The sequence below is a fragment of the Mucor velutinosus genome (assembly GCF_035048745.1).
Source record: "Mucor velutinosus strain NIH1002 chromosome Unknown tig00001567, whole genome shotgun sequence".
In the NCBI taxonomy this organism is placed as follows: Eukaryota; Fungi; Mucoromycota; class Mucoromycetes; order Mucorales; family Mucoraceae; genus Mucor; species Mucor velutinosus.
In genome coordinates, this window is record NW_027041896.1 from 354,288 (window position 1) to 380,252 (window position 25,965).

A 25,965-nucleotide genomic window follows, 5' to 3' on the forward strand; every position below is an offset into this window, starting at 1 on the left:
AACGTTATCAATAGACATTTAGGATGACGGAATCAAGACAAACAGATGGCTATTTGGAGTATTCGGTATATATTCTCAATTTAACAAATTGTGTTTCATATTACTCACTTTGTATCTGATAAAAGGTGCGCTCTACTCTTGTAGGTTTGATGATAGGAAGTCTCATGTGTTTTTCCAACATGTATTTTGGATTACAAACTGGCTGGATCTCCATGATGTCGTTGCAAGCATCTATGTTGGGTTTTGCTATCTTCAAGCCTTGTCAGGCCTCATTTGGACCCCAAGAGAATGTCTATCTGCAAACTGTAGCTGTGGCGACAGCGACCATGCCGCTAGCAGCTGGATTTGTGGGCATTGTGCCTGCTTTGGGCCAATTAACGACGGATGACTTACCTAGTGGTCCACTCATACTTCCTGCATGGAAGCTTATACTTTGGAGTCTGGGTCTGGCCTTTATTGGCGTGTTTTTCGCTATACCACTTCGAAAGCAAACCATCATCAAAGAGAAACTCAAATTCCCTTCAGGCACGGCTACAGCGCAGATGATCCGAGTGCTCCATGATCAAAAACAGGGCGACTCGGTTCAAGATAGTGACACATTGCAGTTACAGACCTTTGGGCAAGATGCCCTAGAGGGTGATCTTGTAGATGATGATGAACGCAATCGATTATGGTCTCTAAAACTAAAAGCCTTACTATACTCATTCTCCTTGTCCTCCATTTATACTCTGGCATCTTACTTTTTCCCATTGCTTTCTGCACTGCCTGTCTTCAATTGGATAACCCTCAACTACGTCGACTTTAAGGCTTGGGAGTGGTACTTTACACCCAGCTTAAGTTACATTGGACAAGGCATCATCATGGCAAGTAACGTCATGCATACCAAACGTTACAGGATATTCACTCATGAAGCTTATAGGGAGTTCCAACGACGTTATCCATGCTTTTAGGGTGTATCGTAGGGTGGGGAATTCTGTCTCCAATATCACATTATGCAGAATGGGCGCCAGGGCCAGTCAATGATTGGAAGTCTGGATCAAAAGGATGGATCTTATGGATTTCGCTCGGTGTGATGATATCAGAATCCATTGTATCACTGCTGATTGTGCTGGTAAAACAACTAAGTGTAACGATATGCTCCTCTGAAGTTCCTCGATACGCGGAACAACACCAAAATCTGTTGCATGATCAAGATGAGCCGGATGAGGATGCCAGTTGGGCAGAAAATGATGATCTGGACAGTATTCATATAAATCGAGACGACGATTTGCCTGCGAAAAAGCAAGTACCGATCCATGTTACCATTGTAGGGCTCTTCTGTTCAGTTGCACTGTGTGTTGTGATGGTGAAAATTGTGTTTGGTAGCGACATCATGCCAGAGTGGATGACGATTGTGTCTATTATACTTGCCATGTTTCTCAGTATCTTGGGCGTGCGTGCGTTGGGAGAAACAGACCTCAATCCTGTCTCTGGCATCTCAAAATTGAGTCAAATTGCAGCATCAGCAATGATGCCTGGGGCAACTGTAGCCAACTTGGTAGCGGGAGGCATTGCCGAGGCAAGTGCTCAACAAGCAGGCGATCTAATGCAAGACTTGAAAACTGGTTATCTACTACATGCTTCACCAAAAGCTCAATTCTATGGTCAACTCATTGGATCTTTGATAAGCTCATTTGTAGCAACGGGCGCCTATTTACTATATACATCTGTCTATAATGTACCAGGCCCTGAATTTCCAGCACCCACTGCTCAGGTTTGGTTAGACATGGCAAGGCTTGTAAACGGACATCCTTTACCACCGCATGTACCTGAGTTTGTTATCGCATTCTCTGTCTTGTTTGCTATTTTGACATATTTGAAAGAGACCAAGAAGACTGCATGGCATCAATGGATACCTCAAGGCATTGCATTTGCGATCGGAATATACAATCCTCCAAACTTTACTCTGGCGAGAGTGATTGGTGGCATCTTGTGTCATCTATGGGATAGTTATATAGATAACGATCAAGCGACATCTCAAGACACATGGTTCAAAGGTGTATGCAAACCCTATAGAGACATTGGGAAAATCGCAATTATTATTGTAGCGAGTGGGTTTGTACTAGGAGAAGGTACATTTGCCATTGTGAATATGCTACTACATGCATTACACGTACCTAATTTGTAAACTATCAGCATCTAATAAAATACATGCTTTAAAAAAGTGTCATGGTGATTAATCAAGAACATATAAAATTTAAAGCATGGAGCACCTGGCAAGTCCAAAAAACCTTTGTTCGCGTTTACAAGCATGCTCATGAGATCCTGAGTAAAGAAGAACAAACCATATCAACGAGGATGCTCATATTCGACTGAACCCTCAAATAAGATTGGAGCTATTTGTTGGTGAAGATAGGCGCACTCAAAACCTGCCAACTGCCAACAAGATTGCAGCCATCATGCCCAATGAATATTCTAATATAAATGTAAAAAAATATCCTCACCGCATACAAAAATAGCCTTTGATCAGCCAGCGACAATAGTCTTTTATTATTGTAAACGAATTAATCAAACGCATACTGCTTACATGTCATGTTGAAATGCTGCAAATCACGATTAGGAAGCTACAATTACATTTATTTTGATGATGAGCCAAGTTAACTGGTGTTGCCAGATATGAAAATGCCCAACAAAAACAAAAGAAAGTATTCAAGCTAAGCGATGGCCCTCTCAAATTCATCATCCCCATTTAATCAGCATCCCAATCATCATTGCCACCATCAGAAAACGCATTTTGGCCAGCCACACCAGCCAAAGTTAATTCAGACTCAGAACATTGCATCTGCTTTAAATTGGCCACATTTCGTCCCTTTTCGACTTGATCGATCTATTTTGCAAGATTCGACTATGAAAACTGTGATGATCAGCCCGTACTTTCTAATACATTCTTGCAATACTTTTCAAGGCGCTTCCAATGGTGCCAAGCATAATATATGTTTCGACTGAACTTATTGAGTAAATTTCAAAAAATATGAAATGAGGTTTTTGGTCAAAAAGTCGAGATTTTACACCTCAAGACCCCATAAAAGTGATTTTAGGGGTTGCGTAGGATCGAGAGAAACATTTTGAATTAGTATATACCATAGTAAAAGTCATCATTTTGAAGGTGAAAAATGTGATCGTTTGATTTTTGATGAAAACCATGAGGTACCCATCATGCTTTTTGGTCGGTTTTGGTCAATGTTTTTTTGGTCCCCAAAAAGTTGAGCGATGGTGTCAGGAAGTAAACGCTGGGAGAGAGCAATTGCTTGGTGCTATTCTGGCGGTCCAAAAGGGCTTCTAACACGAGAAATTATGGCTTAAATGTACCCAGTTTTTGCTGTATTAGACACAGTTTTGAGTAGAAAAGAGTAATTACAACAGTATACCACTTGCCCGTATGTGAAGTATCTTACATGTATACGGATGTGAAACATCACATAATAAGAGTCAGATTCACAAATGATACGAGCGATTTTTGTGTGTAGTAAGTAGAGGGTTAAAATGAACGCAGCAGTGTTTCAATAAAATGAGCAAGGGCAGTTGATAGCTCGAGCTGCAGCTGTGTAGGTTGGCTCTTTGCCTTCGCTTTGCTTCGGTATGAGCCATCCGTAGCGTAGGCATACTTATATATAATAACACCTCCGTGAAATAAAACATCTTTATGCTAGCAAATATATAAACGCAGCCAGATTTTACAGTTTTTAAGCCTTAATATCTTGACATGTACATCTTTCTGAGCCGCCGGAATAATGCCAAACAATTGTACTCGAGTAGATGTAACTTCCTGACACCATCGCTCAACTTTTTGGGGACCAAAAAAACATTGACCAAAATCGACCAAAAAGCATGATGGGTACCTCATGGTTTTCATCAAAAATCAAACGATCGCATTTTTCACCTTCAAAATGATGACTTTTACTATGGTATATACTAATTCAAAATGTTTCTCTCGATCCTACGCAACCCCTAAAATCACTTTTATGGGGTCTTGAGGTGTAAAATCTCGACTTTTTGACCAAAAACCTCATTTCATATTTTTTGAAATTTACTCAATAAGTTCAGTCGAAACATATATTATGCTTGGCACCATTGGAAGCGCCTTGAAAAGTATTGCAAGAATGTATTAGAAAGTACGGGCTGATCATCACAGTTTTCATAGTCGAATCTTGCAAAATAGATCGATCAAGTCGAAAAGGGACGAAATGTGGCCAATTTAAAGCAGATGCAATGTTCTGAGTCTGAATTAACTTTGGCTGGTGTGGCTGGCTGGCTGGCAAACTCAAATGCCCTTCTAATCATGAAAGCAATAATAGATGCTTCTGGAGCCGATGGAAAATAGATGGCGAACTACATAGTAATATCTTATACATGCTATTATCTTTCGGAGTCTTGCATCTAATAATGCCAGTAAACCGCAATACTTGTGAAATCAACTTCTTTCCTTTTTGAGCCTTTAAAAGTGTGTAGAGATAATAAATTTATTATGCAATGATGCTATACAATGTTATTCCCTTTATTTCCCATTTGTTATCAAATGTCATCGCTTTGATCTCAATGCCAAATCCTTCATGCCAATATTCTAATCATCGTCTGCAATCTCCTGTTCAAACATGGCTAGATAATCATTTGTTGTCAGTTTTTGCTTCTTGGCAGCAGGCCCTAGTCTGGCTGGCGGTTTCTTCTCCTCGACAACACCAGCATACTTTGTAAGTGTTCTTGAGAAATGGAGTGCTGGCTGGCTCGAATTTGACAAATTTTCCGCCGTCAATGGCCTAGTTATCTGTCCCTGATCGTACTGATATGCCAGGTCTTTGATAAACCGGTAGAATTTAGTGTTTGCAAAGATGTCAAAAGCAGACTTGATCTCGAATGGTGTGATACGTTCAGTGATACGTTTATATCCTATCTTTGATAGATATCGAAGTGCAACAAGTTCTGTAATGTTGGTATTGGAAATATCAATGTACACAAGCGTTGGTATTTTGCCAATAAATTTCAAACTTTTGTCGGTAATACCAGGTAGATCACACAAATGTAGATCTTCCAAGTAAGGTAGTCCAATGGAAGGCGCTGCAGAAATGATGCTGGTAAGATAAAGCACCCCACGGTCCGTAATTTTGGGATTCTTCCCCAAATGCAGTGTTTTGAGGTTTGTAAATCCACGCAAAAGGAAGATATCCTGATTGCTAATGTTGCTTTGTCCTAATTTCAAACATGTGATGAACTTTGGAAAGTGCTTTGATATAGCTGTTAATGCGGGGACAGCTGATCGATTGGCTGCTTTCGACAGCAAGAGGCTGCTCCATGCAAGTTCTGCTTTTCGAAGCTCTTTTGAATGAGATTCTGCAATGACGGATAGAATGGATGAATTGAGCGGAGTATCCGATGTAAATAAGTGTTGTATCAGGTTCTCAACAATTGGATTGAATGGTACTCCTTCTAAAGAAACAATGCCTTGTGTATGCTCCTTGATATAATCGAAACATATCGAAAAGAGGCTTGGAAAAGACATTTGCAAAACATTGTCATGGCAATGAAAAAAAAAAAATTCCAGTAAAGCTTCTCGAATAATGAGAATTCATTTCGAATACAAGATTGACATGCCCGTGATTGTCCGAGGCAGTATGGTCCGGATACCATGTTACAAGAGGCGACATCTTTTGAGCTGGCCTTTCAATGTGGGATTGGGACCGGTGGACAAACATAATAAGCAAAAGCAATCGCACCACAGTTTTGCTCCTTCTCTCAACCTAAAGGTAAATCCATCCATCCAATATTGACGCATCGACACATACAACATGACAATCGCTCCATCAGAATCTAATCAGCGTTTATTTTACATCCACATCTAGTACCGAAAATGGAAGCTGTACAGACATTCGGCCGTAAGGTGAGTTCAGAGACATATGGATAAAGAAATACCTGTAGATGGAACATGGTGTATTGATACAACAGCATGCTGTAGAAAACCGCCACTGCTGTTGCTCACTGCAAGCGTGGTCATGGTCTCATCCGTATCAACGGTTCCCCCATCGAACTCCTCGAACCCGAGATCTTGAAGTTCAAGGTCTATGAAGTTATCCTTCTCTTGGGTGAAGAGCGTTTTGCCAACACTGATATCAGAATTCGTGTCAACGGTGGTGGTATGTATTATGATTCATATAGATTTAGTAGCGAATGAAATGGGAGAGAATGTAGAGAATATTGACATGTGCTCTTCTGTGGGATAGGTCACACCTCTCAAGTTTATGCTATCCGTCAAGCTCTTGCTAAGGCTATCGTCGCTTTCTACCAAAAGTTCGTCGATGAGGCTGCCAAGAAGGAGATCAAGGAGATCCTCGTTCAATATGACCGTACCCTCCTCGTCGCTGATCCCCGTCGTTGTGAACCCAAGAAGGTAAATTGGATGGCATTTTATATGGTACATCATGGGAGCAATGTATACTTACATGATTTCTTCATAGTTCGGTGGTCCCGGTGCTCGTGCCCGTTTCCAAAAGTCTTACCGTTAAAGAAATTGTATATTCTCTTGTTGCAAAGAGTATATTGTTGGCCTCTGGCTACATTTTTTTGACATAATTTGGTAGATTTCTTTTATTGTTCCAAATAAAATTAAAGCATATAAAAAACATCATTGATCCTGTCGCATATAGTGCAAATTGAAGGTAGAGATGAGCACGGTTTGGATTGTAGGGGAGTCTTTGATCATCCAGACGGCTCTACAGATCCAAAGGCATATCTGCAAAATTAATGCAAGGCAATGTGAAATTAGAGTACGAGATATTTGCGATAAAATGATACAAAAGAAGCTCATTGGTAAAATGTTGGTGCCTAGCAATTACAGCTCATGATTGATAGTAGGGATCGTTCGTATTTGTGGTATTGCTACTGAAGGCACACATCATTACTTTTTAAAAAAAGGAGGATTCCAATGCTGAAAAGTTACTTGGCCCTATATTCTTCATATATACGACGAATCTCTTTATTTTATCCCAACTGAGCTATTCTCAAGGGCTTAATAAACAGATGTCAATATTTCTTTGTTCGAAAACGGCTTAGATGTGCTCAGTAGACACATTTATTTGAAGGGACATGCCATTGCTACATCGTAGATCAGAGAATTTAAAGAGGCACTTGAATATAGCCAATACAATTATTTAAAATAGAGAGAAATGTGCGGCAAATCAATATGGCACCACCTTCCATCTGTTTCCATAGCAACGGGATTGATTTGACAGGTCGAATGGATCATGAAATCATTATTGATGAAGCCCATTTACTTTCTCCTATTGAGCTTTCCTGCATAATCAGGAGGCTTCTTTTTTGCATTCAATGCTCTGTTATCAAGTGGATTGAAAGTTGGATCAGGAAAATCCAAAATTGTAACAAAACGTTTTACCGAATTTGCTTCATTTCGTATGACGTCTTTTATTTTGGTAACCCTCTTGCCTCGCTTCGCACACAAAAAGATTTTTCAGTAGAGCTGCTCCATCCTCTCTTTTTATATCATAAATAATATTATTGAATACTATGGCTACTGTAAGTATAGATCACATTTGCTCTATGTTGGGTATTTCAACACCATTTCTCATGTCCAAATCATGGACATTTCGTCAGCATCTTGCATGTAGAAAAACCTCTGAATATTTTCTGGAGGTTTTTCTCATCTTGTTTTCCTCATCCTGAACACATACCTGTTGAAAAATCATTCATTTAGCTGACATACATCTCTCGATACCCTTAGGAACGCGAAACCAATGTCTACATGGCTAAGCTTGCCGAGCAAGCTGAACGTTACGATGGTAAGTTTTTTGTTTCGTGTTGTAGTTGATGGAGCCAAAGGTTATTGAAACAAAAAGTGGTGTTTTAAAATAGAAATGGTTCAATTCACCAAGGAAGTTGCCAAGGTAAATACAAACATATGCGTGAAAAAGATGGAACGCACACTTATTGAATCAACATGTAGATGGGTATTGAATTGACTGTCGAGGAACGTAACCTTTTGTCTGTTGCTTATAAGAATGTGATTGGTGCTCGTCGTGCTTCTTGGAGAATCGTTTCTTCTATTGAACAAAAAGAAGAGAGTAAGGGTAACGCCAGCCAAGTCGAGAAGATCAAGGCCTACCGTCAAAAGATTGAAAACGAACTTCAAGGTGTCTGTCAAGATATTTTGAACGTTTTGACCGATGATTTGATCCCCAATGCTCAAGGTGGCGAATCCAAGGTTTTCTACTACAAGATGAAGGGTGATTACCACCGTTATCTTGCCGAGTTCCTTACTGGTGATGCTCGCAAGAGTGCTGCCACTGAAGCTCATGATGCCTACAAGAACGCTACTGATGTCGCTCAAACCGAATTAGCCCCTACTCACCCTATTCGTCTCGGTCTTGCCCTTAACTTCTCTGTCTTTTACTACGAGATCCTCAACTCCCCTGATCGTGCCTGTCATCTCGCCAAGCAAGCTTTTGATGATGCTATTGCTGAACTTGATACCCTCTCTGAAGAATCCTACAAGGACTCTACTCTTATCATGCAATTGTTAAGAGACAACTTGACTTTGTGGACCTCTGACTTGCAGGATGGTAAGTAGTTGTTTTGAGCATAATGTGATGCTTTTTGTACTGATCTTTATCGAAATGTAGAATCTGATAAGGCCGAGAACAAGCCTGAGGATGCTGAGGAATCAAAGTAGATTTTACAACACACTGATACTAAATAAACCATTTCATTTTAATTTGGCATGTGTTGAATTTCTATACTCTTGATATTGCACACAACCTGTTTCTACTGTTCGAAAATGATCTTCCAACACTTACATAATGCCTACTCGATTAGAAACACCAGGGCTTGACTCCCAGATAATGATCGCTTTGTTGTCCATAGTATTTTGGGAAAGATCATCAGTAGGCTTGATTGAACGTATAACTTGTTCTGTTCTCCCGATGAAAATGTGTCAGTGGAGCGCAGTTCCTGAAGCCTACTATTATCCCATGTCCCACTTAATAAGCATCTCCTGACTCTACCAGCAAACTCTACGTACGTATTTGCGGGTGGGACTCTGAATGAAATCATTGCAGATGTCGGCCTCAAAATTGAGATAAATGTTGAATGCGTGTGTTGACCATGCGTGTAAGACCTTTGTCTCTTGCTATTTCCCTTGTATGTCGTATTTTACCATGAATCAAGACGCACAGATATTCAACGACAATCAGGAATGCTTAAATGATCAGTATCTAAACGCTCAACTACCAGAACACCACACCAAAAAGGATGAAAACGAACAAAATGCAACTTATGCTTCTGGTATCCTGAATGATTCGAATACAGCAGCAAAGACACAAGCAACATCAACAGAAGCATCACCAGAGAAAAAAGAAGCTTTGAACTGGGCACATCCGCGCTTCACAATGAGTCAGTTTCAACTATACGAAACAAAGACAGTAAGTCATAGCATCTTTACACTGCACCAGACAATCACAACTTATTATCCTTGCATTACTATAGAGATACTATCTTGTTGGTACAAACCAAGCACGACAGAAATACCGAGTATTGCAAATACATCGCACCAACCCTAGAGAGCTTGTAGTAATTGAAGACGATGTCTTATACACAGAATATGAGAAGTCTCGACTTTTGAAGATGATTGAAGATGGCAACTTGAGTGTGGGTGGATTGCAACTTTCGTCGATGCGAATCTATGGCATTGTGGGTTTTGTCAAATTTACGCAAGGATGGTACATGATTTTTATTACCAAGCGTAGACAAGTAGCTCTTCTAGGAGGGCACTACATATATCACATTGACGAAACTCGACTTGTGCCAATTGGTTTAGGAGCCAAAATCGATAAGAATTCTGACGAAGCTCGCTATGTGAATACGTTTCAAAACATTGATCTAGCAAAGAACTTTTACTTTTCCTACACCTACGACATAACTAACTCATTACAAAACAATCTCACTCAACCACCATTGGCAAAACCAGCATCCACAGACGAAGAGAAAGATACGGCAGACCCCGGATTACTGCATAACGACATGTTTGTTTGGAACCACTATCTCCTGAGTTCGGGTTTCAAGAACTTGAATAGTAGATCAGGATGGATTTTACCTTTAATTTATGGATTTGTGGATCAAGCGAGTATGATAAAATTGTCTATTCAAATGACATGGTGCTGATTCATGTGATAGAAATTTCGGTATTTGGAAGAAGCATTGTTGTCACTTTGATTGCTCGAAGATCACGATACTTTGCAGGAGCCCGATTCCTCAAGCGTGGCGTGAATGACAAGGTAACTTGACACAACCAGCAGCACGGCATAATCAGCTAACGCCATTTCCGAAAAGGGCTTTGTGGCAAATGATGTAGAAACCGAGCAGATTGTGACAGACATGGCAACCACATCGTTCCATTCAACTGACCATTTGTATGGCAATCCTCGATACACATCGTATGTACAGCACAGAGGATCTATTCCTCTGATCTGGTCACAGGATACGACCAACATGTCACCAAAGCCGCCCATCGAATGTAAGAGAGTGTTGTGTTGCTGATCTGGCACGCTGCTAAAAGTATCTTGTAGTGAATGTGGTAGATCCGTTCTTTTCAGCAGCAGCGCTACATTTCGAGAACCTCTTTAAAAGATACGGAACTCCCTGTATTGTTCTCAATCTAATCAAACAAAAGGAAAAGACCAAAAGAGAGTCTATACTGGGAAAAGAGTTCTCCGAGGCAATTTCATACCTCAACCAATTTTTGCCTGATGACAAGAAGATCAAGTACATTGCTTGGGACATGTCTAGAGCATCCAAAAGGTGGCATTTGTGAAATATGCTTAGTATAAGATACTGATTCATCTAATAGTCATGACCAGGATGTCATTGGATTTTTGGAAAAGATTGCAGATGATACAATGGAAACGACAGGCTTCTTTCAGAGTGGTATAGGAATAGATGCACAAAAGTAAGGTGGTACAGTCATACCTTTGCACATACTAAACATCGCTCTATTGTAGCTTGAAGCAATCGAGGCAGCATGGTGTCCTCAGAACCAACTGCATTGATTGCCTTGATCGTACTAATGCTGCGCAATTTCTCATGGGCAAGTGTGCCCTTGGCCATCAGTTGTATGTGCTGGGCGTGATTGCATCTCCTAAGATTGATTTCGATTCAGATGCTGTTAATATCTTTACAGAAATGTATCATGACCATGGCGATACCATTGCTTTGCAGTATGGTGGCTCGCATCTGGTAAACACAATGGAAACCTATAGAAAGATCAACCAATGGACCAGTCATCCACGAGATATGATCGAGTCCATCCGTCGTTTCTATGCAAATGCATTTTCAGACGCTGACAAACAAGATGCCATCAATCTGTTCCTGGGTAATTTCGTCACTCAAGATGGCCAACCCATGCTTTGGGAGTTAAGCTCTGATTACCATCTACACAACCAACATCCATTAGAGAAGGCTGTACGCCGAGAGTAAGTACAAATTAGAATTTGGCAATAGTGTGATTCTAATTCATACTAGTTACCGTTATTGGTACGAGAAAGAAGCATTGAGGACCAAAATTTATGAGCAGGATGAATCCTTATTTCTGATACCCAAGCGCTTCCGGGTTCCTGCTTCCAACCCTGATGCAAGTGATTTATACCAAGGTTACTGGGTCGAGTATTACAATCACAAGGAATTGACAAGCTTGGATACCTTATTCACCTATAATATGAATGGCACATTAAAGTACAGGCCGCTCAAGATATCTGCGCATTCCAAAGAAATGCGAGAGTATGTGTACACAAATGACAACATGGTGCTTGCGTTTAATGGCTGAAATACTTCATAGATTGACGAAAGCAGAAGCATTGGATATGAGTCCTTTTACTGTGCGAGCTCTCAAGAACTCCACCCATGCGCATACAACGCCGTTTCCCGAGAAAACTGAACCAGAGGATGAAGCAAAATCGAGCGATAACGAAAAGGCACCTTCATGGACAATTGTAGGAATAACTCAACGCAACTTGGAGCCTACTATCACCAACTCTGAACTTAAGGAGTACAAAAGGTATGCTAGCATATCAGTGCTGTTTGACAGCCACATCTAAGACAACTATCTTTGTAGATATACCCAACAATTCAAAAACATTGAGAAGCTTACAGTGTCGCATGGAGATAAGATCAACTACGCAAGCATAGAGAACTTTCCTGAATTTCAACAATACCAAAACTACGTTCATAAAAACGCTTTAGAGGAATACCCTGCAGCCATCAAGACGACAAGCATAGATCAGCAAGTATACAATACCTATGTCGACATACCGCGCAGAGCTGCTTCAGTACAAGTAAGTCGAGAATGGAGTGGCAACACCAAACGAAGATATGAAGGCTATGGCATGTATTTGAGATATGGCAAATATCCAACCCAACAACAGCCACTACAAAAGCAATCATCATCATCACTCACAAATGAATAAAATGAGTTTCAAAAGCTCGGGAAATACAAGCCTACTCCTTGGCATCAGCACTACCTAAACGGAATAAACTTGGAAAATAATAGTCTAAATTAAAGCTTATCATTGCACTTTCCTTCATTTTCTTTCTTTCTTCGTCATCACCCCTTTCTTCTTTACTTGCTTGAATAAATGATATATGAACAACTAGAGCTGTAAGCACTGATCATATATCGGTTGGACTACTACTAATTTGTGTTGTATTAGTCGTATAACGAACGAAGCGTATCATTTCACACCACTGATAGAGCCAGCAAAAGAAGGGCCTATTCTGGACCATATCGAAACGTTGACAATCTATAGAAGCTCTGGCGAAATTCAATTGAATGGTAGTAATTTGCACGCAATTTACAGAGACTTTCACTAACATTGTTAGAATATGTAGCACCTCAGATACAAAACGCAATAGTGGAAAATGAATTGATGGTCTATGGCATACTGGGCTTAATCAAATTACAAGCAGGTATAAACTTGCAGAAGCATTTCATATCAGCATGGAACTCATTAGATTATAGGCGAGTATATGATCGTCATCACTGGATGTCAAAGAGTAGGAACGCTTATGCAAGGATATGATGTATTACGCGCTACGACTTTTCAAATTCTACCCATTGCCCGTAACACAAACAGTCTTTCGAGCCAGCAGTTGGACGACGAACAAAAATATGTTCAACTATTAGAAAACCACCTTCAATCAAATGGATTCTACTTTTCTTATAGATACAACATTACCTTGTCGATACAGAAGCAAGCTTATTCGGCAGACAAAGGACGGGATTACAACTGGAGAAACGTATGTCTGACTGAACGCATACAGAAAAGATATTGACATCAATTGCAGGCAGATACAAGATTCTTTTGGAATCGATATCTTTGTGAGAAGTTGATCTCTGCTACTGCCAACTCAAGGATACACCAAGACGTAAGTATATTTTTTTTTATCCAAAATAGTGGCCATCACTCATATTCATCAAAACATTACAGTTTAGTCATTTTATCCTACCTGTCATTCAAGGATGTAAAGTTACACTGACATTAATTGACCCTGCATGACACTTAACATCATCTATAGTTGTCTCTATCAGCCCTTCCGTGATCAACAATAGAGCCATTACATTCGCACTCATCAGTCGACGTAGTCAAGAACGTGCTGGAACTCGTTTTTTCTCTCGAGGGCTGGATGAATATGGATTTGCTTCAAATTTTGTGGAAACTGAGCAGCTTTTGTTATGTGATCCCTCGAAATCGCTTGTACAAAATAACTTGATTCGTGCTTCTTACATCCAAACTCGAGGTAGTGTTCCTGCAATATGGGGTCAAATTCCAAATACTCGTTATACACCCAAGCTATGGGTCAACGTCAACTTAGCAGACGAAAAAGTCATAGGCGCCTCAAGAGCTCATTTCGATCAGCAAATCAAATGCTATGGACCTCAGATTTTGGTCAACTTGACCAACACCAAAGGGTACGAATACCCCGTTGGCCAGCTATATGCTGCCATCGTCAAAGAGCTATCAGATCCATCTATCAAATACATACACTTTGATTTTCATCATGAATGTAGGAAGATGAAATGGCACCGAGTGCAATTACTAGTTGACCAGCTGGAACCTGACCTCAGACAGCAAGGATATTGCCTGTACGACGCTTCTTCATCAGAGCAGGATCCTGTCTTGTGTAAAGAGCAAACATCAGTGGTGCGTACAAACTGTATGGATTGTTTGGACAGAACCAACGTTGTACAGAGTACGTTGGGTAGATGGGTGCTGACGAGACAACTGCGTGAGATTGGAATTCTTCAGTCAACAGAAGTAATCGAGAATGACGAACAATTTATGCAAATCTTTAAGAACGGTATGTGTCGCTTTCTTCCGACAGTTTGTATATTATTAACATGTCGATATTTTCACAGTCTGGGCAGACAATGCGGATGGCTTGAGTATACCATATTCAGGTACAGGCGCTCTTAAGACAGATTTCACTAGAACTGGTCGCCGCACACGACTTGGCATGGTAAACGATTTCAACAACTCTGCTATAAGATACATAAAGAATAACTACTTGGACGGCTCCAGACAGGATGGCATCGATTTGATACTAGGCAAATATAGGGTGCCACTGTCACACGTACGCAGCCCATTCCGATCTACACCGTCATCCATCATTATCAAGCTTATGCCTCTGTATCTACTAATATCCTTCACTTTGTTTCTAATGGTCTTGTTTGCTCCTGATCTTTTCAGCATACACTCATCGCTTGTGCATATCACTGCTCTCTCGTTCACTTTCGCTGTCACTATTACTTGTTGGCTGTTTATTCAACATAATGGTGCTGAATTCGTGAATTGGCCAAAGCTCATACCTTATCAAGCTCCTCATCATGCATGCTTACAAGAGGAAGGAAGTGTAGTCAATAACGGTAGCAACATACCTAACCAACTAGAGGCCAACGTTAAAAATAAGGCATCTGATTTCATTCAGAAATGGACAAATAGACGAAACAGCACTGCGATATTAAATGAAGCAGAACAAGGTTACGAAATGGTGGCCCCTTTCAAGAAAGATACTTGAATAAAGTGAACACTAATAGAGACCTGCTTCAGACTATTACTTTCGAGTTATAATTACGCATATGGTGCAGTTGAGAAATTTGTAATTTCTAACTGATTTTGACCAAATACTACTATTAAAAGCCATTGGAATATTATATATAACTGTTGATGGTATGTATAGTAGAAGTTAAAGAGGATACTTTGTTTGAGTAGGGCATGTTTGATGAGGGATTATTGAGGGCGATATCGATGAGTAACGATGGAAAAGAGTCGAGATGGTTGATTTTCAAAGGGCCGTACCGCTGGATTTTACTAAGTGAACCAGAGCTTAAGGCTTAGTAGTTTTTGTTTCTTTTTCAATTCTCCATAGGATGGTATAGTTTTTATAGATTAGTTTTTAAAGTTTAAAATATCCCCTGCTTGTAGCCAAGTAAAATATAAAGTTTTGAGCAAATTTATGAAGAAAATGTATATCTGGTGCTTTAAGCCCTCACATTATGATAGACATAACGTAGACCTATCGAATGGTCTTTATTTTGTGCGAATCCGGTGAGTATTTGTTGAGATGTGGCCAAAAAACGGTATCATGCAAAACCACGGAGTTTTGTTCGAAATCAGCCTGTGATAGCAAGCAAAAAATCTAATGACGATTTTTTGGTCAAGACAAGATTGTCAATATTTCATGATAGAGTTATACCAGTGCTTCAAACAATAGCTCATTCGATAGGAATTTTTTTAGTCTACGATGTTTAGTAATGCTTAACAAAATGTTTTGATAACAGATATTAATTAATCTTTGGAAAACAGTGAAAAAGTCGCAAAATTAACTTATCAAATATCAGGTGAACAATATACACCAGAGACTTGATATGGATATTATTGTACTCTCCTTTGAGTTCTTTACAAGTTTCATATAAGTGTGAAGGGGTGTTTACTATCATGAAACGCGTAATTTTAAGGTCGTTAGATTTTGGAATCCTACGAATCATCATTCAGAATAATAGAAATTGAAGCTCCGTTGATCTTCCACACGTGTACACCACACAAGTACGAATTTGACCAAGCATTTTAAAAAGTGGAGCGTACGAAAAGGGTCATATTTGTGGAATACATCCACTATGATCTGCATTCCGACAGTTCATCCAGTTACCAGATTCAGATATAGACTGTATGTACACTGGATTAGATGTACGATATCGATTTTTACTATAAGAAGATATGGACTTCAGATACGCTAGTACTATAAGATTCATACTATATAAGATATAGGCTATAGATGGCACCACGGACATGGATGGCACTATAGACTTATACTTGTATTCCGACATTGACTACGGATGTTTACCATATCTGGATAGGCACCAAGATTAATGCAATATGAGCTTGTTGCTTCAGATGTGCACTTCATGATCCACGCTATAAGACACATGCTTATATCCGTGATACTAGCTACAGATACTCTATGTACTACAGACTTGTACTATATATGAGACATGCTATAGACATGCATACGATATGCTATAGACATGCCATATATCCAGATACATGCTAAAGATGTATGCTTAGCGATATACACTCAGATATGTACTATTAATATAGACTAAGAAGACTGTACCTATCGGATACATGCTACTAGATCGATATTAATTATCCTTATGGAAAGGATAGAACAGGGTACTTCGGATGAGAGTCTAATTATTCATCCAGACAGAGCTAAATCATGATTAGCTTGCTGGAGTTGTCTTTTAGCATGATTAGACATTAGTTGATCTGAGTTGACTTATTTGTCAATCTAATTAATAGAACTTTTATCCATTGTTATAGTATATAAGAAGGATCATCTACCTGGCCAGTAGAGAGACTTCAGTTTACTTTACACCTGTCAGTTTGATAATAAAATATACCTTTATCAAGTTGACATTACTGTTTTTTTTATTCTTTTTTTTCCGTGAATTTTAGTCTATCAAGCCTCAAATTCCACAATCACTACGGCCCAACTGATGTTCTCATGAGAACATCGATGTGCTCATATGAGAATCTATTTGATGTTCCCAAATGAGCACATCGATGTTCCCGAAAGGTGAAAAATGCTCTCATATGGGAACATCGGCGTTCCTAAAGATCTATTATAAGTCGGCCAATGTTCTTATGAGAACATCCGAAATGTTCCCATGTGAGCACATTCATATTCTTATATGAGCACATCGATTTTCAGAAATTTGAAAAAAAGAATGCTCCTACCGGGGTCGAACCCATAACCTATCGGTTGTGGATCTGACGTTCTTTCCACTAAACTACTCGAATATCTTATTGAAATATTTTTTTACTTTAGTAAGTAGTTATTAGGTAATTTTAAATTGCCATTTTCTCGTGCAATTTATAATACGTTTAGTAATTTTATGAATCTTACAGATAATAAAAGTCTTTCTATTGCCTACAATATTATAGTTTAGCTATTAAAGCCATTTATTCTTGTGGAAAACTACATCTTCTCAAATGAGAACATCAATGTGCTCATGAGAACATCGATGTTCCCAAAAGAGCACATCCATGTTCTGTGAGAACATCAGTTGGGCCGTAGTGAATATTGACTTGCAGGTTTCAAGTTACGAATAGATACTTCTTGACATAATGAAGAATCTTGCTTTGTTCGATTAAAGTATTCCAATTTAAAGTATGTACATTCCCCTGCTTAAAAATAGCATATCCAATGTTGATTATCTCATGAAGTATGCATTTCCAATATAATGTTCCCACTAAGAACTTGCTCCAATATCACTATTCTACAACATATTTAAGTTTGACGAGATTCTATTTTTTGTTTTACCTATGATGACCTAGATGTATAAAATGTTTTTTGTTTTTGAGGTTTTCAACTTTTGGACGATTGAAAATCATCGATTTTCCAAATATTGATGCTAGAGCCTTGAGACTAGCATGTTCCTATACCAGTTTTTTGCCTTCTAAACGATGATGCAGTTGAAATTTGCGTAGGTAGCATGGTTGTTGAGAAAAGGGAAATTTTAGAAAATAGTTAATTTTGAATAGATGCTGCTAGTAAAATTTTTTAAATTACTATATGAATGTAGTATGTATGCGTAGTGAAAGCTGTTAAAGAAACTTTTTTTAACTAGGGCATGTTTGATGTGGAGTGATGGAAGGTGATGCTAATGAGTAGTGGCGGAAAATGGTCCAAGCTGTGGAATTTGAGGCTTCACAAGACTAAAATTCACGGAAAAAAAGAATAAAAAACAATGAAGTTTGCAGAAAAATCAGGTTTGAATAGATTTCACAAAAAAAATAAAGCAATAGTAAAATACAATAGAAATCAACTGTATTTTATTTGTGTATAAAATGAACTGAAGATCTTGGAATTGAGTAAAAAAAAGAAGAGTATTTATACGTTTGCAACTAGCTTGTAGAATTAGTGATGATAGAGAGCAATAGGTTCTGCTATTGCGATATCTGGCAAATGTTGTTGATGTTTGATTTAAAGTGGTAATCAATGCAAGAGCACTGGCCATAGGGGTCGATTTGAGTAACCTTAATGGGCTTGGGTGAGTTATCATCATAGCATGATTTAATGTAACTGTTATGTCAAAATACAATGTAAAATTGAATCTGCCAAAGAATTACACTTTTATTGAGAATGCATCCCAAGGATGCATTTATATACTTTTCATTATGCTAGGTTTTACAGCATGATGATGAACTACTATAATACAAATAGGTTTACTATCTACCCAACAATTGATTTGTAAATCATGATTAGCATGATTTACCCAAGGGACCTAAGAATAGCCTAAAACCTTTAGTGTGAGACCTTGCTATGACATTTGATATAACAGTAACCTTGATGGTTTAAAGTGTGATGTTTGTTATTGAAGTATGGAACCCTTTATCTGGAATATTGTGCAACCATGGCAGCAGGGCATAGTTGTCATATTTGAATATGCTTGTTATTGATTTAATTCTATTTGGATAAAGATACCATCACCTATTACGACCATCATGGGTGTGATTGAATACACTGTGATCAGGAGTGATTCATTCACACGATGTGCGATATAAGCGTGTATCTCTACTTTAGTATGTTTAAATGGTTGTTGATGTACATTTGAGCGCTTTTACTAATAGATCCAAATAGCATGAATTTGAATGAGTGCTATTTGGTGAATTTCGGTTTTCAATCAAGTTGCGTTTGGGTGGCTATTTCATTACAAAGTCAACTTGATAAAGGTATGTTTTATTATCAAACTGACAGGTATAAAGTAAACGGAAGTCTCTCTACTGGCCAGGTAGATGATCCTTCTTATATCCTATAACAATGGATAAAAGTTCTATTAATTAGATTGACAAATAAGTCAACTCAGATCAACTAATGTCTAATCATGCTAAAAGATAACTCCAGCAAGCTAATCATGATTTAGCTTTGCCTGGATGAATAATTAGACTCTCATCCGAAGTACCCTGTTCTATCCTTTCTATAAGGATAATTAATATCGATCTAGTAGCATGTATCCGATAGGTACAATCTCCTTAGTCTATATCAATAGTGCATAACTGAGTGTATATCGCTGAGCATACATCTTTAGCATGTATCTAGATATAAGGCATATCTGTAGCATGTCTCATATATAGTACAAGTCTATAGTACATAAAGTATCTGTAGCTAGTATCACGGATATAAGCATGTGTCTTATAGCGTGGATCATGAAGTGCACATCTGAAGCAACAAGCTCATATTGCATTAATCTTGGTGCTTATCCAGATATGGTAAACATCCGTAGTCAATGTCGGAATACAAGTATAAGTCTATAGCGCCATCCATGTCCGTGGTGCCATCTATAGCCTATATCTTATATAGTATGAATCTTATAGTACTAGCGTATCTGAAGTCCATATCTTCTTATAGTAAAAATCGATATCGTACATCTAATCCAGTGTACATACAGTCTATATCTGAATCTGGTAACTGGATGAACTGTCGGAATGCAGACCATAGTGGATGTATTCCGCAAGCGTAATTGACTTACTCTTCTGGCAATGCAACCGACTACCCCCTTCGTTTTAGGTCGGATTCTGTTCAAATCTAGTCATTTTCAAGCACGAATAACATGCCACAAAGCGTTTTGAGGGCTTGGATTAGTACCACACGCCTCCTTTTGGCCACGCTTTACTTCCTGCTGCTTTATCTCAAATCTCTTTGGGTCATTGCAAATCCATGAAAATTCGCATATTTTTCATGTGTATTAGCAAGGGAAAATTCTTGAAAATCAAACGATCGCGTTTTTCACCTCAAAAATGAAGACTTTTCTTATGATACATATCAGATCAAATTGATCGTAAAGATGGAATGCAACCGTGGAAACCCTTTCTATGAGGCTTGTATATGCTAAATTTTGACATATTCACAGAAAACCTGTTTTCATATTTTTGAAAACTGCTCACTATTTTCAGTCTAAAAACTAAATGTAACCAGCATCATTCGATGCGACTTTAATGACTCTTTATAAACGCAATAGAAAGTAAAGTATAACAATGACAATTTTCATAGTCAAATCTAGCAAAAACGTTTAAAGAATATCAGATCAAGTCAAATTTGAATAGGAAAATACCCACTGCACAATTTCAAATTAAAGTACAGCAGTTATGGCTGCAACCACGGCAGAAGACTGAGACCAAATCTACTGGTCGTGACGTCGCATAGGGCGTCCACTCATTATTCCATACCTCTGTTTTCTACCCTTTTTGCAAAACGCGTTTATTATCAAACCATGTTGGTTTTGGAACTCTTTTGAATGAAAATAACTCTCTAGCTTCTGATGGCACAGTCTTATACTGTTAAAGATACCTGATACTGCTCCTTTGAAGTAGAATATGGTAGGTACCATTCTATAACGAGCACTGGAAGGCGTAGAATTAGCACTAATCGAATTTGTTTATTAGGTTTCGATAATTTTTTTGCCGGTTTGACGTGCGTACTGTGGCCGTTGCTTCTCTCCTATCTTTGCAGTCTGCTTCTTTGGTCTCTGTCTCAAGCGGTTGCATCTTTAATCCTTGCCTGGTCTCTGGTGTCGCTCGTTGGTCGGTTTTTCTAAGATGCTGTTGTTCCTTCTGGTGTATCTGCTAGTGTTGCTGCTGGTGCTGCTGTTGGTGTTGTTGATAATCTGGTGTTTCCTGGTCTATTGTCTATTGTATGTTTGTTCTCTGGTATATCTCTGGTGATTGCCCATTCTCTTCTCGTCTATCTGTGTTGGTGATAATTGGCAAGTAACCTCTTTGGACTTTCTACGGTGCTGGTGTTGCTGCTGCTGCTGCTAATATGATCTTTCCCGGTCTACTGTCTTTGGTGCATGCGCGTTCTCTGATGTCGTTCGTTCTTTAGTTTTTCCATGGTGCTGGTGTTGCTGCTGCTGCTGCTGCTATTCTGGTCTTTCCCGGTCTACTGTATTTGGTGCATGCTCGTTCTCTGGTCTGTCTCCGGTGATTGCCTATACTCTTCTTGTCTATCTGTGGCTGTGGTAAGTGGTAAGTATCTTTTTTCTTTTGGTTGCGATGATATAAAACTTCTTTGAACGTTTATATTATTGCTTCCTTTCTCATGATAATGCATTCATGATGTTTTCTTTGTTGCGTTTTTCTTTTTCTTTTGTTGGTTGTGTTGCCTCTATGGCTTCACATGAATCAACATTAGTCATTATGTTCTATTGCAAACTTATAGTACTACTGTTACTTTTGCAGTTGTGCGTGTTTGTATTGCTTTACATACGACTATTACCATGCATGTTGCTCATGTGTGCATTTTTGTTGCAACAACAACGAGCTGTTCTGAACATCTCTGACGTTGTATTTGTTATGCTTTTCTTTGAATCACTTTGTGTGAGTATCCCTTTTTTGCCTACATACTACTATATTTCCATAGTACAGTAGTATTTTCTTTTCTTCTTTCTTTTATTACTATGATGTTTCTTTGAAGCATACCTTTTTTACGTTGTGTGGATGTGCCTATCCCTGAAGCTCAACAAGACTTTATCCGAGGCTAGGAGGTAGATAGGCTGCCTCCACTTGGTTATCACTACTTACTTTAGTGATGATTGAGGGTCTCAACGCCAGAATCTAAAGCTAGGTGGTGTAAGTAAGGCATGCTCTAGCACCTGGGGGAAGTTTGATGATAGCAGCGGCTATATTGCTATTATAGCGGTGCTTAAAATTTTGCCTCACATCCAAACAGGGGGAAACCCTCGCAAATTTTTTTTTAAGTCAGCGGAGTTTTCAAGCAATCTGATTGGCTAGTTGGTTGAAGCAGCGAAGGGCTACAGCTAGTTGATTTTCTTGATCTGTCATGTATTATAATTTTGTATTTGTAATAAAAAAAAAAAGAGTATCAAGTAGATCCTGTAATGAAATAGCCACCCAAACGCAACTTGATTGAAAACCAAAGTTCATCAAATAGCACTCATTCAAATTCATGCTATTTGGATCTATTAATGAAAGCGCTCAAATGTACATCAAAAACCCATTTAAAAATACTAAAGTAGAGATACACGCTTATATCGCACATCGTGTGAATGAATCACTCCTGATCACAGTGTATTCAATCACACCCATGATGGTCGTAATAGGTGATGGTATCTTTATCCAAATAGAATTAAATCAATAACAAGCATATTCAAATATGACAACTATGCCCTGCTGCCATGGTTGCACAATATTCCAGATAAAGGGTTCCATACTTCAATAACAAACATCACACTTTAAACCATCAAGGTTACTGTTATATCAAATGTCATAGCAAGGTCTCACACTAAAGGTTTTAGGCTATTCTTAGGTCCCTTGGGTAAATCATGCTAATCATGATTTACAAATCAATTGTTGGGTAGATAGTAAACCTATTTGTATTATAGTAGTTCATCATCATGCTGTAAAACCTAGCATAATGAAAAGTATATAAATGCATCCTTGGGATGCATTCTCAATAAAAGTGTAATTCTTTGGCAGATTCAATTTTACATTGTATTTTGACATAACAGTTACATTAAATCATGCTATGATGATAACTCACCCAAGCCCATTAAGGTTACTCAAATCGACCCCTATGGCCAGTGCTCTTGCATTGATTACCACTTTAAATCAAACATCAACAACATTTGCCAGATATCGCAATAGCAGAACCTATTGCTCTCTATCATCACTAATTCTACAAGCTAGTTGCAAACGTATAAATACTCTTCTTTTTTTTACTCAATTCCAAGATCTTCAGTTCATTTTATACACAAAATAAAATACAGTTGATTTCTATTGTATTTTACCTTTGCTTTATTTTTTTTGTGAAATCTATTTAAACCTGATTTCACTGCAGATCCAGTTCATGTCGTCCTTTGTTTGAAACTATAAAATAAGGTGCAATCAATTGATCTAACATGCATTAAACTGTGGCATGTGATTGTCCTTTAAACTTGATATTATGTGGTTGGGGAAAACCCATAATATACAAGTACAATAATGCAATACTACTTTAAGACTAGGAGGACTTAATAACAGATGCCCCGCCGCCAAGCATGCGTTGTTTATCAGTATTTTCCAACATGTTTTTGCATACAAGCATGCATCTTAGGCTACATTCACTTTCTCCTCAAGCCACCTTTTACAATGTAGCAGCATAGATGATGTTTATCGTATCACATCACATCTATGTTTACAAGTCCAGTCAATTGTGTGTGCACAGGTGCCTCAGGAACTACAATACATTCAATCTCCCCAATGTCAAGATATCAAGATCCACCTACACTACATGAAACATATCGACTTAGGTGGCCTCTCAACAAGCTATACCAACAATCCATAAGGCCCCAGTGGCCTGCTATTTATATACCATCTCAACCTAGTAGTCATTGACCAGCGATCTACCTTATTTAAGCAAGCTAGATGCCCTGTAATAAAGAAGCTTTTTGCTTTCGCTTTAGATACAGTTGACAACTGATTATTATCATCGACTTATTATTACGAATTCATCATTTTTTTAATCAAAACCTTGATTGTATCATTACTACTACTCTTACTACTACTACTTCTCAATTTTGTATACTCTGATGTCTGCTCAAAGTACCACCACACCCCCCAGTTCCGAATCTAAGCCTGCTGGAAACACTGAGCTGCATCCTTCAGACGCCAGTAGTGCCACCAAGGCTGTAGATATTACTGGCCCTTCGCAGTTTTTTCTCGCTGAAACGTCTCATAAATTGGGTGGTCAAGTTGGCGAAGCTCCCACTACTACTGCTAATGATGCGATGGACCTCGGTCCCCCTTCCTCTGCTAGTTCATTTTCTAGTGATGTGGATCTTCAAGGTCGCACTGATCAGTTGAAGCTAATTGTTGACAATCAGCTCGCCGAAGTTCAGCTTCTCTCTACGACCTTGCTCCTAGAGCAAAGTGAGGAGGCCAGAGCCCAGGCCCTAGCTCGGTTGATCCAGCTGAATACGTCCATTCAAAGTATCATACAGATTCGAGATTGTTTGCTTGCATCCAAGGCTACCGCAAATGATAACCTCGCTTCTTCGGCTGCTGCTTCGTTTGGCTCATCCTCAGTCGATGGAGTCAAATACAACAAGAGCGCCTCAGTACCAGTTTTCTTTCCCAACAACTTACCTGCATTTCAGTGGGTTGGTATGGATGAATTCGACCCCAAAAGCCCTATATTTCCTACAGTCGACGCTTGTCTGTTGAAGTTTGAGGATGTCATGTTCGCTTACAAGATGGATTTCGACAAGGAGTATGCTCGCTTAGTACCACCTATGCTGCCTCCAGAACAACGTACTTGGTACGGCTCGTTCACTTCTGCTTGCACTGCTTCTGCTGCATCGTGGAATGATTTCAAGTCAGCTATCAAGGCTCTTTATGGCATTACTAGCGTATTGGAAGAACGTCAACGTTGTGCGTCTGATTTGTTGAGCATTCAACTTTTGCCCGGTGAAAATGTAAAGGCCTTTCTTGATCGTTTTACTGACTTGCGTCGTCGATCCCTGGATCAAGCCCCATTCGATTACTTGTTGGCTAAGTTGTTCCTGGATGCCATTCCTTGGGTAGTCAAGGATAAGATCAACACCATCCGCCAATCCAAGGGCATCATTGATAGTTACGATGTTGACATTATCGTCAGTATCGCTCGTGAATCACTATCAACTATGACCGCAAATGAGATTGCTGCCATCTCAGCACCCGCTTTTACTCGCACTGCTGCTGGATCTGCTGCATCACAATGGGCTCCAGTTGCGTCCCCCCGCCGCTCACATACCATGAAGGCATCATCCTCATCTACTGATAGTCCTGCCGCTGTGTCTCGTGCTGGTGTCTCTTCTGGCCGAGTGGGCAAGCCTCACTTCAAGGCTACCAAGTCGTGCACTTTCCACCATGGAAAGCCTCACAATTATGACACCTCGGAATGTAAGCTCTTTATGGAAGAGTTGAAAAACAAAGGTGGTGTCAACTCTATGCCAACCAGCAACCAAGCATCAGGTCGTCGTTGCATGATGTCGCTTGCGGATGCCAAGGCATCAGATCGATGCCGTACTTGTGGTGCCCACAATTACTCTGCTGGTCCCCATGAGTGTAACACGGCTGTGCGTACTGGTGATGCTCCTACTAGTACCTTATATCGTTTTGGTATGCTGCGCCTTCAAGAGGGCGTGGTATCGTCTGCTACCACCGCTGGTAGCACTGCTATTGCAACTGCTCCTGCTGTTGATCCTACTGTGGGCTCGTTGTCTGAGGCTGGTGTGGAATCTGAGGCTTTATAGACTAAAATTCACGGAAAAAAAAGAATAAAGAAACAGTAAATTCAACTTGATAAAGGTATATTTTATTATCAAACTGACAGGTG

The 25,965-nt window shown here is 39.2% G+C and overlaps 7 protein-coding genes across 7 annotated transcripts; 6 read left to right on the forward strand and 1 right to left on the reverse strand.

Annotated features, from left to right (window-relative positions):
* Positions 1–179: 179 nt before the first annotated feature.
* ATC70_011990 (uncharacterized protein) lies at positions 180–2,167 on the forward strand (the record flags this gene model as incomplete). Its single annotated transcript, XM_064831173.1, has 2 exons — positions 180–867; positions 951–2,167. 2 exons carry the CDS (start codon positions 180–182, stop codon positions 2,165–2,167), a joined length of 1,905 nt encoding a protein of 634 aa, XP_064688041.1.
* A 2,433-nt stretch (positions 2,168–4,600) lies between these two features.
* ATC70_011991 (uncharacterized protein) lies at positions 4,601–5,533 on the reverse strand (the record flags this gene model as incomplete). Its single annotated transcript, XM_064831174.1, has 1 exon — positions 4,601–5,533. One exon carries the CDS (start codon positions 5,531–5,533, stop codon positions 4,601–4,603), a length of 933 nt encoding a protein of 310 aa, XP_064688042.1.
* Positions 5,534–5,881: 348 nt separating this feature from the next.
* Positions 5,882–6,533, forward strand: ATC70_011992 (Glucose-6-phosphate 1-epimerase; the record flags this gene model as incomplete). The annotated part of the gene is made up of 4 exons (XM_064831175.1): positions 5,882–5,911; positions 5,987–6,164; positions 6,252–6,418; positions 6,486–6,533. The coding sequence occupies 4 exons, from the start codon at positions 5,882–5,884 to the stop codon at positions 6,531–6,533; spliced, it is 423 nt and encodes a 140-aa protein (XP_064688043.1).
* A 1,018-nt stretch (positions 6,534–7,551) lies between these two features.
* ERV29_3 (ER-derived vesicles protein erv29) lies at positions 7,552–8,713 on the forward strand (the record flags this gene model as incomplete). Its single annotated transcript, XM_064831176.1, has 5 exons — positions 7,552–7,560; positions 7,766–7,823; positions 7,897–7,928; positions 7,988–8,603; positions 8,664–8,713. The coding sequence occupies 5 exons, from the start codon at positions 7,552–7,554 to the stop codon at positions 8,711–8,713; spliced, it is 765 nt and encodes a 254-aa protein (XP_064688044.1).
* Positions 8,714–9,197: 484 nt separating this feature from the next.
* Positions 9,198–12,497, forward strand: ATC70_011994 (uncharacterized protein; the record flags this gene model as incomplete). Its single annotated transcript, XM_064831177.1, has 10 exons — positions 9,198–9,461; positions 9,526–10,162; positions 10,213–10,313; positions 10,369–10,552; positions 10,605–10,836; positions 10,886–10,984; positions 11,037–11,507; positions 11,557–11,811; positions 11,870–12,088; positions 12,146–12,497. 10 exons carry the CDS (start codon positions 9,198–9,200, stop codon positions 12,495–12,497), a joined length of 2,814 nt encoding a protein of 937 aa, XP_064688045.1.
* Positions 12,498–12,665: 168 nt separating this feature from the next.
* Positions 12,666–15,105, forward strand: ATC70_011995 (uncharacterized protein; the record flags this gene model as incomplete). The annotated part of the gene is made up of 8 exons (XM_064831178.1): positions 12,666–12,688; positions 12,741–12,862; positions 12,919–12,996; positions 13,049–13,326; positions 13,375–13,455; positions 13,518–13,551; positions 13,606–14,388; positions 14,447–15,105. 8 exons carry the CDS (start codon positions 12,666–12,668, stop codon positions 15,103–15,105), a joined length of 2,058 nt encoding a protein of 685 aa, XP_064688046.1.
* A 9,073-nt stretch (positions 15,106–24,178) lies between these two features.
* On the forward strand, positions 24,179–25,882 carry ATC70_011996 (uncharacterized protein; the record flags this gene model as incomplete). Its single annotated transcript, XM_064831179.1, has 1 exon — positions 24,179–25,882. One exon carries the CDS (start codon positions 24,179–24,181, stop codon positions 25,880–25,882), a length of 1,704 nt encoding a protein of 567 aa, XP_064688047.1.
* Positions 25,883–25,965: the final 83 nt, after the last annotated feature.